The sequence below is a fragment of the Xenopus tropicalis genome, chromosome 2 (genome assembly GCF_000004195.4).
Source record: "Xenopus tropicalis strain Nigerian chromosome 2, UCB_Xtro_10.0, whole genome shotgun sequence".
Lineage (NCBI taxonomy): Eukaryota > Metazoa > Chordata > Amphibia > Anura > Pipidae > Xenopus > Xenopus tropicalis.
The window spans coordinates 69,983,371-69,995,639 of record NC_030678.2 but is presented as its reverse complement, the minus strand read 5'-3'; the positions used below and the strand labels follow the sequence as shown (position 1 = coordinate 69,995,639).

Below are 12,269 nucleotides of genomic sequence, written 5' to 3'. Positions count from 1 at the left end.
TTGTGAGAGATAAATGCGGCAAATTGCAACATTTTTATGCGATTTTCGAAAATGTCATATAAATCTGCAAACTTAGGAAAGCTTTACAGCTTGGTACTTTGTAGCAATAAGAAATATTTACCCATTATAGATTCGGGGGGATGTGTATTTTCCAAAAATATATGGCTTTCTGGGGTGAATGTACTTTTTTTGTAGCATTATCCCACATAAAGGATGTAAATGTGTTGATTTTGCAGGAGCTGAAATGATAGATCATATGGGGGTATGTTCCCATTGGGGCCCCTACATGCCACATACTTAGGTAAACCTATACATATTGGGCATCAAACTGTTCAGTGGTCCCCTGGCGTTCAAATTCAGGGTGTTTTATCTTGGTACCTAATGCTATGTGGGAGATAAGATGCTTCAAAGTGGAAGCTTTGAGGGGATTTTTGGAAATGTCATCAAAATTGCTAACTTTAGAAAAGCTGTGCGGCTTGGTACTTAGGAGTAGAAAGACATGGGTACCCATTTTAGATTCGGGGGAATGTGTACTTTCCAAAAATATATGACTTTCTGGGGTGAGCGTACTTTTTTGTAGCTTTATCCCACATATAATAATGTAAATGTGTTGATTTTGCAGGAGCTGAAATGACAGAAATGACAGTTCATATGGGGGTATGTTCACATTGGGGCCCCTACATGCCACATACTTAGGTAAACCTATACATATTGGGCATCAAACTGTTCAGTGGACCCCTGGCGTTCAAATTCAGGGTGTTTTATCTTGGTACCTAATGCTATGTGGGAGATAAGATGCTTCAAAGTGGAAGCTTTGAGGGGATTTTTGGAAATGTCATCAAAATTGCTAACTTTAGAAAAGCTGTGCGGCTTGGTACTTTGGAGTAGAAAGACATAGGTACCCATTTTAGATTCGGGGGAATGTGTACTTTCCAAAAATATATGACTTTCTGGGGTGAGCATACTTTTTACTAGCTTTATCCCACATATAATGATGTAAATGTGTTGATTTTGCAGAAGCTGAAATGACAGAAATGACAGTATATATGGGGGTATGTTCACATTCGGGCCCCTACATGCCACATACTTGGGTAAACCTATACATATTGGGCATCAAACTGTTCAGTGGACCCCTGGTGTTCAAATTCAGGGTGTTTTATCTTGGTACCTAATGCTATGTGGGAGATAAGATGCTTCAAAGTGGAAGCTTTGAGGGGATTTTTGGAAATGTCATCAAAATTGCTAACTTTAGAAAAGCTGTGCGGCTTGGTACTTTGGAGTAGAAAGACATGGGTACCCATTTTAGATTCGGGGGAATGTGTACTTTCCAAAAATATATGACTTTCTGGGGTGAGCGTACTTTTTTGTAGCTTTATCCCACATATAATAATGTAAATGTGTTGATTTTGCAGGAGCTGAAATGACAGAAATGACAGTTCATATGGGGGTATGTTCACATTGGGGCCCCTACATGCCACATACTTAGGTAAACCTATACATATTGGGCATCAAACTGTTCAGTGGACCCCTGGCGTTCAAATTCAGGGTGTTTTATCTTGGTACCTAATGCTATGTGGGAGATAAGATGCTTCAAAGTGGAAGCTTTGAGGGGATTTTTGGAAATGTCATCAAAATTGCTAACTTTAGAAAAGCTGTGCGGCTTGGTACTTTGGAGTAGAAAGACATGGGTACCCATTTTAGATTCGGGGGAATGTGTACTTTCCAAAAATATATGACTTTCTGGGGTGAGCGTACTTTTTACTAGCTTCATCCCACATATAATGATGTAAATGTGTTGATTTTGCAGAAGCTGAAATGACAGAAATGACAGTTCATATGGGGTATGTTCACATTGGGGCCCCTACATGCCACATACTTAGGTAAACCTATACATATTGGGCATCAAACTGTTCAGTGGACCCCAGGCATTCATATTTAGGGTGTTTTATTTGGTTACTTTATGACCTGTAGGAGATAAGATACTATAGACTAGAAGCTTTGAAGCGATTTTTAAAAAAAATCACACATTTTGATAAAAACCAATAACTTTAGGAAAGCATTGCGACTTCATAGTTTGGAGTAGACAGACAGTTGTGCCTATTCTGTATTCCCCAGAATCTGTTCTTTCCAAAAATGTACAATTTTCTGGGATAAACCTTCTGTTAGTGGAATTTTGGCCTTGAAATCCAAAGTATGCAGTTTTTTTGGAGCAGTGCTTTGGGAATTTGGTAGTGTACTGCTGGGAGTTTTTGACCTATACAAGTGAGAAATCTCCATAAAACTATAAATATTTGGTATTGGCACGTTCAGGAGACATGGGACTTTCCAAATCAGTTGTATATTCGTGCATAAAATAATTTTTGTTTCTAGTATGTGTGATTATATTATGGAAAATTTTATTTTTTTTGCATTTTTAGACATTTAGAAGCCTATATCTTGTTACAGAATTGGAATTACACAAAAATTCTACCATATTTTGAAAGCTTAGGTTGTTCTGAAAAAAACGATATATTGTTTTCCTTGGTAAACTAAAAGTCCCCCCGAGGAAAGGCCCCTAAAGTGAAACAGTGCAAAATGTTCAAAAACTGTCTGGCAATACAAGTTCCGCTTTGACCAAAATGGCTGGCAGTAAAAGGGTTAAAGAAATATTAAAATAAATTAAAAAAAATTAAGGAGGTGCTGCTGAACTGGGTGCCTTAAGAGGGACAGAGGCGACATTAACATGTGACGAAGAAAGAGGGGTGTCAAGGGTTACGTTAGCAGTCAAAGAAGAGAATCCTTTATGTGTCCTTTATATACCCACTAATTTGTAATTGACATTAGCGTTAAAACGTTAGCGAAGTTTCTTGCAAAGAAGTGACGCTAGCTAAATTTTTTGTCAAACAAAAGATTGACTACCAAAGTACGCCTGCATTCATTTGCTGAGAGGAAAATGCTCATTTTGATGAATCAGTGTAATCAGTACAATACATATACTTCATATGCACAAACAGGAAATCTCACAGGGCCTACTGAGCTATCCCTTAATAATATCAATATGGCAGGTCTGGAAAATTCTAAGGTCTAAATGCAATTTAACTCTCACGATTCTTTACATTGTACTTTCCTAAATAAGGCTGGAGCTCTTTCAGGTATAAAATACACAGGAACAATTTTCAATAGTGTAGCTGCATAATTTGGCTTTCTTGCAAATGCAAAGCTACAAAAAGTTTGAAGGGAGCTATTTCTCATTACTACAAGTGAAATTATATGACTGCTCTATTGGAAGGGAGAAAATGGACACGGCGGCTACCTGACCTAGACATGGGGGAAGCACTGGGAGCACTGCGTTGTTGCAATTTACTGCATTTATCATACAATTCCTTAAATTCAAAGATAAATCATATGAATGTTCGAGGTATACTGAACAGTTTGATGCCCAATATGCATAGATTTACTAAAGTATGTGGCATGTAAGGACCAAAAATAAAAATAGTGCATGTTAATTTTTCTCGGCTGCCAACTCAGCTTCTGCAAACAAAGCACCTTGCCTGCCGATTATGTGCTGTAAGACCTACCAACAGAAAGCCATATATTTTTGGAAAGTACACTTTTTGACAAATCCAATATGGGTAAATATGTCTTTCTATGCTTGTCATGATACAGGCCTGTAAGAACAATAAAGCAGGCCCAAGTATCCAAAATAAAATTTCCCACATGGAAGGAACAAATATTTAACAGGCATCTGTTCACTAGGGTCTGGAACCATCGATGTGTAAAGGTCTCATAACCTGGGATGACCTGCTCTAAGCCCTGGCTGATAAGAACCATGCCACGTGGGGGAGTGAAAGCCCACATAAGGGTGACTTAGAGTTCACATCAGGACCCATCATAGGTGATGTGGACATAAACTCAAGCACATTTAATGATAATGGCACTGGATGAGGAGTATGAAGTAATTGGCATTGCTAAAATTAAATGAGTCACACAATTGGCCAGGAACTATATAAGGCTATATCTGTTTTGGAGAAACAGTGGAAAAAGAAAAGGAGACAGGGTAAGCCAAATTTAAAATTCAATATTTGCAAATTGTAAAATTCATTGTAAGGGAATGCTATAGGCCCCCTCAAGTTAGTAAAGAGGAAGATGCTCAACTCCTGTATAATCTAGAAAAGGCTGATAGTCTGGTTTAAGTCTTGATAATGGGGGATTTCAATTACCCAGATAATGCCTGGATAAACTGTACGACCAGGACATTTAATAGAAACAAGTTTATAAACATGGTAGATGGGGCTTAATGTTGATAAATTTAAGAGTATGCACCCGATACATATAAATATACAAGCTACTTATATCTTTAGTGGAACTACTTTAGACAAATCCTTGATGAAGTATGACTGGGTATGGGTTACTTGTTAATAGCAAACTTGGATGTAGCAATACCAGCCAGCATCTGCAAGGACAAACTAAGTTTTGAGTCGTATTAAAAAGGGAGGAGAGGATCATTCTTCCCTTTTACAATGCACAGGAAAAGCCCAATCTAAAATATGAAGTGCAGTTTTGGTCTCCAGTCGTCCAATGGGATATTACTTAAAGGAACAGGAACACAAAAATGTTACTTTAAAGATTTCACTTCTAAATACTTTTATTGACCTAAATAACATATAAAACGTGATATTATGAGTGTTTTTTTTAATAAATTACATTACCAGTGGCTTACTGGGCAAAGCTTGGAAAGGCGATATGGCCATGGGTAGACTTCCAGTTTAATCCGGAAGTTAATTTATTGTGTTCTTCGGTGTCCTTTTAAAAGTGATTAATGGGCTACTAACGATGGAGCACAAAAGGAGGAAAAGGAGAGGGATGGGAGGCAGACTTTTCTCCTCTTCTGCTGGGTCTGTGTGTCTGTTAGAAGGAGCGCTGCTGGAGCCTGCATGGGGAGAGGGAGGAGGGGGATCTGAACGGAAATGGGCTGCAAGACTTGGGAGAGATCTGCTGTCAGAGCTCAGTAAATCTATGGTAAAGTAAATTTACTAAAAAAAACACTAATAATACTGTAATTTTTCTATGCTATATTTGCTAATTAAAGTATTTAGAATGGATATCTTTTAAGTAAAAATGTTGTGTTACATTTCGTTTAATTAGAAAGCCCATAGCAACCCATGAGCAGTTAGATTTAAACAGTCACTTACAAGTTAGAAGACAAAAGCAAATATCTGATTGGTTGCTATTAATGTTGGCTTACCCATAGTGTGCTCTGGGCAGCTGTTGAGAAGCTAAGCTTAGAGTTCGTCACAAATCATTAAGCAGTCAATTAGGTTATAAAAGCTAATAATATAGGGTTCATTATTAAATTCTTATATATGGTTTCTGTGCTGCTGTGTAATGAAAATTTGAATTAACTACTAATCAGTCTTGATTTTTTAGTTAATGAAAATATTCAGCTGAGGCCAAGTTTTGACTATTCTAAAGTTTGCAATTTGACTAAAGAAAAGTACCAGTCTGTTCTTGTAGAGGGATGCTGCTCCCTTTGGTTTAAAGTTGTGTCAAATAACACAAAATATTTAGCTAGAGTTGGAGTTGAGCCAGGCCTATTTGCAGTCCAAAAAAAGAGAGCTAACTTTGATGGCTTCCCTTCATAGGATATGATACCTTTGGGAACATCTGAAGAGACAAAACATATTTGAACACAAGGCCTTCTAAGCACTCCATGAGTTTTCAAACAACATGGACTCTCAAATTATGGTAAACGGTGGACATACCTAATGTAAAGACATAACTTAAATTTAAATTAAATTTCTTAATTCTGCATGTTTACACAAAAATCTATACAGGAAGCAGTCATTCAATGCAGTCAGATTAAAAAGTTTGGGAACCTCTCTCAACCTGCATAATAATTTACTCTACTTTCAACAAAAAAAGACAACAGTGGTATGTCTTTCATTTCCCAGGAACATCTGAATACTGGGGTGTTTTAAATGTTAAGTGAAGCAGTATTTGGGGTATCCTTGTAATTTTGCTAATTTGAATGCATGTAACTGCTCAATACTGATTAATGGCAACACCAAATTGGTTGGATTAGCTCGTTAAGCCTTGAACTTCATGGGCAGGTGTGTCCAATCATGAGAAAAGGTAACTAAGGTGGCCAATTGCAAGTTGTGCTTCTGTTTGACTCTCCTCTGAAGAGTGACAGTATGGGATCCTCAAAGCAACTCTCAAAAGATCTGAAAACAAAGATTGTTCAGTATCATGGTTTAGGGGAAGGCTACAAAAAGCTATCGCATTGGTTTAAACTGTCAGTTTGAACTGTAAAGAATAGAATCAGGAAATGGAAGGCCACAGGCACAATTGCTGTAAAACCCAGGTCCGGCAGGCCAAGAAAAATACAGGAATATGTGGAGGATTGTGAGAATGGTTACAGACAAGTCAAAGATCCCCTCCAAAGACCTGCAAGAATGTCTTGCTGCAGATGGTGTATCTGTACATTGTTCTACAATTCAGCACAATTTGCACAAAGAACATCTGTATGGCAGGGTGATGAGAAAGGAGCCCTTTCTGAACTCACACCACAATGCATATTTTCTTTTAATCCAAAAAACTTTATGTCACTCCTGAAATACTACTATTTCCATAAAGCATGTTATATATTAAAAGGAAGTTGCTACTTTGAAAGCCCAGCCAATGATAAACAAAACTCCAAAGAATTAAGAGGGGTTCCCATATGAACTTTTTTATATGACTGTATTTAGCAAGTTATTCCTGGACCAGTACTCAGAGTATTTATTTATTACATGCTGTATTGTCTTTACTACTTATTAGGACATTTATCAAGAATAAAATGTCTGTCCAATTAACCAGTAGTTTGAAAATGCTTCTCTAATATTAGCTTCTTTTCATATGATTCATGACACATAGGGGTATGTTTTTAGATCTAGTTAACAGTAATGGCTTAACATTGTTGTAAATAACAACCATCTCTGTTCTGTGTTTAGCTGAAAACCTCAATTACCAATTTACCATGTAAATGGGATTTTTTTAAGAGTTTGGAATTCATTCCCAGAATTCCTTTTGTTTGCAATCTACCTGTAATGATCTTAAGGTACTTGCTTCCCTGAAATGTAGTCTTTGCTGACCCAAACTAAGTTTGTTTTTTGCAACAAACATTAAATTACATAATACATGATCACTGTTACCCAAATGTTTTATTACTTGACCGTGTCATTGGGTTGTTAGAGATCACTAGATCCACTATAGCATGATTCTTGCTTGAGTTCTCAACAATCATGAAACTGTCATGCAGTACATCAATGTGTACAAAACTGTAATAAAAACAGCTATTTTAGCCAGTTTAAAACATCTGGAGATTATACAGTCTTCAAACACATGCATCATACTTATTTAAATGTTTCCATTCTATTTACAGCTTACCTTTAACTCACAGTCTTCATTCACTGCAAGATTACTAGGTTTTAGGTCCTAAATAATAAAACAATGTACGCATTAGAAACCATACTTCGGGTAAACATTTCCCAGTTTTCTGTGCTATACACATTTACTGTTACCAAACTAAATATAGGAAGCATATAAAATATTTTAACGAGATGGATTCAAAGATTTTAATGCTGGGACCTCTAAGCGCTAAATGTTCTTTCTGGCCTGAAAGAAGAATTGTTTTATGAATTGTCTTTTATTTTGGGGGAATTTGCAAACAATTCACTAAGGGTACTTATTGACTGTTCAATTTACCATTCGGTGGAAGCTGTTTAAAAAGCTTTACTATCTAGTAACGTCACAAAAAGAGTTAGAGTGTATACAGGGACTATCACTCTATCAAAAGAAGAGTCTGGAAACTGTAATATCTATATCTAATATCCTTTAAGTCAAAGCTACAAAAATGGAGTATGAAAAAATACATATATACTGTAAATATGCTTCCGTTGGGTACCAACCACTGCTTATATCTCCTATGCATATTTCAGGTTTTTCCAACATCACAGGAAGTGGTAATCATAAAACAAAAGAAATATAATACAGTACAGAATATATATTAATATAGAATAAAAGAATATTTGTGTTTTATATTATAAATGGATATATAGATTTTCTTCATTTATAAGAGGCATAACAGATATTCTCTATTGTGCTTATTTTGAACAAAGAGTACCCTCTATAATTAATGCCATTTGTGCTTGTGCTGAGTATTGCACACACAGGCTGAATATGGCATGTTTAGTATGGCACATACAGACAGCGTAGGCACACACATTCAGCTAGGGTATATTGAGTATGGCACACACATTCAGCTAGGGTATATTGAGTATGGCACACACAGGCAGCAGCAGAAAGCAGGGCAAGTAAATGCAGCAGAGAGTAAGAGACAAGGAAACCATTCAGGACCACTCTAAGACAAACCTGCTTTATACAGTGGAATAATACCAGCCCCACTCCTACAGTCTGGGTCTGAGATTTAAACAATGCAGGGATTCATGGATGTGGGGGGTTAACGTGGCCATGCAAGACTTGCGAGCAGCTGTTTCCCCAATATGGCCACCTAAGGTGGGCGGATATCAGACTAATTTGATCGTTTGGCCCAACAACGAAGGAGACAGGAGTGGTTGGAGCAAGGGCCACATCAATGAGCTGATGCAGCCCCTGATTCTATTAAAAAAATCAAACATGCCTGATTCACCCTGGACAATTTCTGCCCAGATATTGGTCAGGTAGGGCTGTTGGGGGTCCTTATACATGGGTAGATAAGATGCTGAATCAGTCTAAAGGACTTGAATCAACATTTTAAATCTGCCCATGAATGGCCACCTACAATCAGTTAGTTAATCTCAGTACTGATACCTTTTAAAGCTAACAAAAATAAGCATTCACAGCAACCAGATGTGGGGCTGTGTGGGGCCCACACAAGGTAGACTGTATACATACTGCTGTAATCACAACTGGCAAAATTACTTTTTTTTTTTTTAAAGTACTTACTCTGTGGATAATGCCTGCTGAATGAATATACTGGAAAAAAAAAGATAATTAAATATAAATTAACATGTTATTATTTTTCAAATGCAGGTTGAGCACACATTTCTGATCAGGATTTAAAAGCCAACATCTTGCACTGCCAACATATGATCAACTAAATTAACTTATTTTGGGAAAAATGCAAACTCCCTTGATAAATCATTCTTGGCTTAATACATAAAAACTCACCAACGTTCTATTCATTCATGAAAATGTTTTTATCAAAGGGCGAATGTTAGAACTCTTCTTAAAATACCATAGGAATGCAAAGAATATGAGTTTTTATGTATTAATCGATAAACTTACATTTTTAGACTCTTGGGCTAATGTCACACTAGGTGCAAGTATGCATGTTTTTTGTTTTCTTTATAGTTTCCACATTTCTTTAGTTTTTGTCCAGTATCACTATATTTCCAACTGCTTGCTGGGTTTCAATTTACCCTAATGAACATGAGCCTGAATTGAGATATAAGTAATAAATAGTAACAATATAATTAAAAATATAGCCTCACAGAGCAACTAACATTTAAAAGCTAGAAAATAGGCTGAAGAAGGCAAATAATTAAAAAAAAAAAAAAAACTACAAAGAATACAAATTGAAGACCAATAAAATATTCTTTAACATGTTGTGTTATATCATTTTATACTATACCTTTAAACCACGCAAGATTTGATAGATAAGAAACTGTACGTGGTCATCTGTAAGCTTCTGACACTTAACAATATTATTAAGATCAGCTCCCATTAGATGTGTTACAAGATATCTGAAAAATAACAACCAAAAGCCATTAAAAAAGGAACATGTCAGCATGCCCTACTACTATACATCAAAACAACACAACACATTACCTACTTTTCTAAATTACCAATTTCCTTAAGGAGATATATATATATATATATATATACACACACACATACAGTGGCTTGCAAAAGTATTCGGCCCCCTTGAACTTTTCCACATTTTGTCACATTACATCCACAAACATGAATCAATTTTATTGGAATTCCACATGAAAGACCAATACAAAGTGGTGTACACGTGAGAAGTGGAACGAAAATCATACATGTTTCCAAACATTTTTTACAAATAAATAACTGCAAAGTGGGGTGTGCTTAATTATTCAGCCCCCTTTGGTCTGAGTGCAGTCAGTTGCCCATAGACATTGCCTGATGAGTGCTAATGACTAAATAGAGTGCACCTGTGTGTAATCTAATGTCAGTACAAATACAGCTGCTCTGTGACGGCCTCAGAGGTTGTCTAAGAGAATATTGGGAGCAACAACACCATAAAGTCCAAAGAACACACCAGACAGGTCAGGGATAAAGTTATTGATAAATTTAAAGCAGGCTTAGGCTACAAAAAGTTTCCAAAGCCTTGAACATCCCACGGAGCATTGTTCAAGCGATCATTCAGAAATGGAAGAAGTATGGCACAACTGTAAACCTACCAAGACAAGGCCGTCCACCTAAACTCACAGGCCGAATAAGGAGAGCGCTGATCAGAAATGCAGCCAAGAGGCCCATGGTGACTCTGGACGAGCTGCAGAGATCTACAGCTCAGGTGGGGGAATCTGTCCATAGGACAACTATTAGTCGTGCACTGCACAAAGTTGGCCTTTATGGAAGAGTGGCAAGAAGAAAGTCATTGTTAACAGAAAACCATAAGAAGTCCCGTTTGCAGTTTGCCACAAGCCGTGTGGGGGACACAGCAAACATGTGGAAGAAGGTGCTCTGGTCAGATGAGACCAAAATGAAACTTTTTGGCCAAAATGCAAAACGCTATGTGTGGCGGAAAACCAACACTGCACATTACTCTGAACACACCATGCCCACTGTCAAATATGGTGGTGGCAGCATCATGCTCTGGGGGTGCTTTTCTTCAGCAGGGACAGGGAAGCTGGTCAGAGTTGATGGGAAGATGGATGGAGCCAAATACAGGGCAATCTTGGAAGAAAACCTCTTGGAGTCTGCAAAAGACTTGAGACTGGGGCGGAGGTTCACCTTCCAGCAGGACAATGGCCCTAAACATAAAGCCAGGGCAACAATGGAATGGTTTAAAACAAAACATATCCATGTGTTAGAATGGCCCAGTCAAAGTCCAGATCTAAATCCAATCGAGAATCTGTGGCAAGATCTGAAAACTGCTGTTCACAAACGCTGTCCATCTAATCTGACTGAGTTGGAGCTGTTTTGCAAAGAAAAATGGGCAAGGATTTCAGTCTCTAGATGTGCAAAGCTGGTAGAGACATACCCTAAAAGACTGGCAGCTGTAATTGCAGCAAAAGGTGGTTCTACAAAGTATTGACTCAGGGGGCTGAATAATTATGCACACCCCACTTTGCAGTTATTTATTTGTAAAAAATGTTTGGAATCATGTATGATTTTTGTTCCACTTCTCACGTGTACACCACTTTGTATTGGTCTTTCACATGGAATTCAATAAAATTGATTCATGTTTGTGGCTGTAATGTGACAAAATGTGGAAAAGTTCAAGGGGGCCGAATACTTTTGCAAGCCACTGTGTATATGTATATATATATATATATATATATATATATATATATATATATTATAGTCATGTGAAACAATTAGGACACCCTATAAAAGCCTGTGTGGTTTTGTTACAAACTTGGACACATGGATATGTAATCTCAATTTCAACAATACTGGAAGATCAGGTGTGCATGATTTCAACATTGTTACTCAACATTTTAAAGTTGGTTTTCCCTATTTAAACCTCAGAAATTTAGTGTGGTGTGCTCCTAACTGTTGATGTGAGAGCGAACATCATGGTGAGATCAAAAGAGCTGTCTGAGGCATTCAGAAAGAAGACTGTAGCAGCTTATGTCTGGTAAGGGAATGAAATAGAATAGAAAAATAGAATTTTAAATTCTTTTCCACTGTCTGGAAAATAGTCTACAAGTGGAGGCAGGCCCGGATTTGTGGCATGGCCACCCCAGTAGGACAATTGTATCCTCTATAGCAGGGGTAGGGAACCTATGGCTCGGGAGCCAGATGTGGCTCTTCATATGGCTGCATCTGGCTCGCTGCCAAATCTTTAATAAAAAAAATAACAGGGGGCATGGCCTGTGCTTGGCGGATAGAAGGCGTGTTCTAAGCCTTAGAACACGTCTTCTATCCGCCGAGCGCAGGCCACGACCTCCTCTGCATCGCATCCGGCATCCTTGGGACCCACCCTACCTTGCCCCACAGCATCCGCGGCCAAACATATTGTATGGCTCTCACAGAATTACTTTTTAAAATATGTG

At 37.6% G+C, this 12,269-nt stretch overlaps 1 protein-coding gene across 2 annotated transcripts in view; it reads right to left on the bottom strand.

The window, feature by feature from the left end:
• mapk14 (mitogen-activated protein kinase 14) overlaps positions 1 to 12,269 on the bottom strand; it is a 103,460-nt gene that overhangs the window by 50,047 nt on the left and 41,144 nt on the right. For both annotated transcript variants that reach the window (XM_012959463.3, NM_001005824.1), the window contains exons 4-6: positions 9,653 to 9,764; positions 8,965 to 8,994; positions 7,408 to 7,455 (exon numbers count right to left, since the gene is read on the bottom strand). In XM_012959463.3, coding sequence (XP_012814917.1) covers positions 7,408 to 7,455; positions 8,965 to 8,994; positions 9,653 to 9,764 — 190 coding nt within the window. The remainder of the gene's footprint in view (positions 1 to 7,407; positions 7,456 to 8,964; positions 8,995 to 9,652; positions 9,765 to 12,269) is intronic.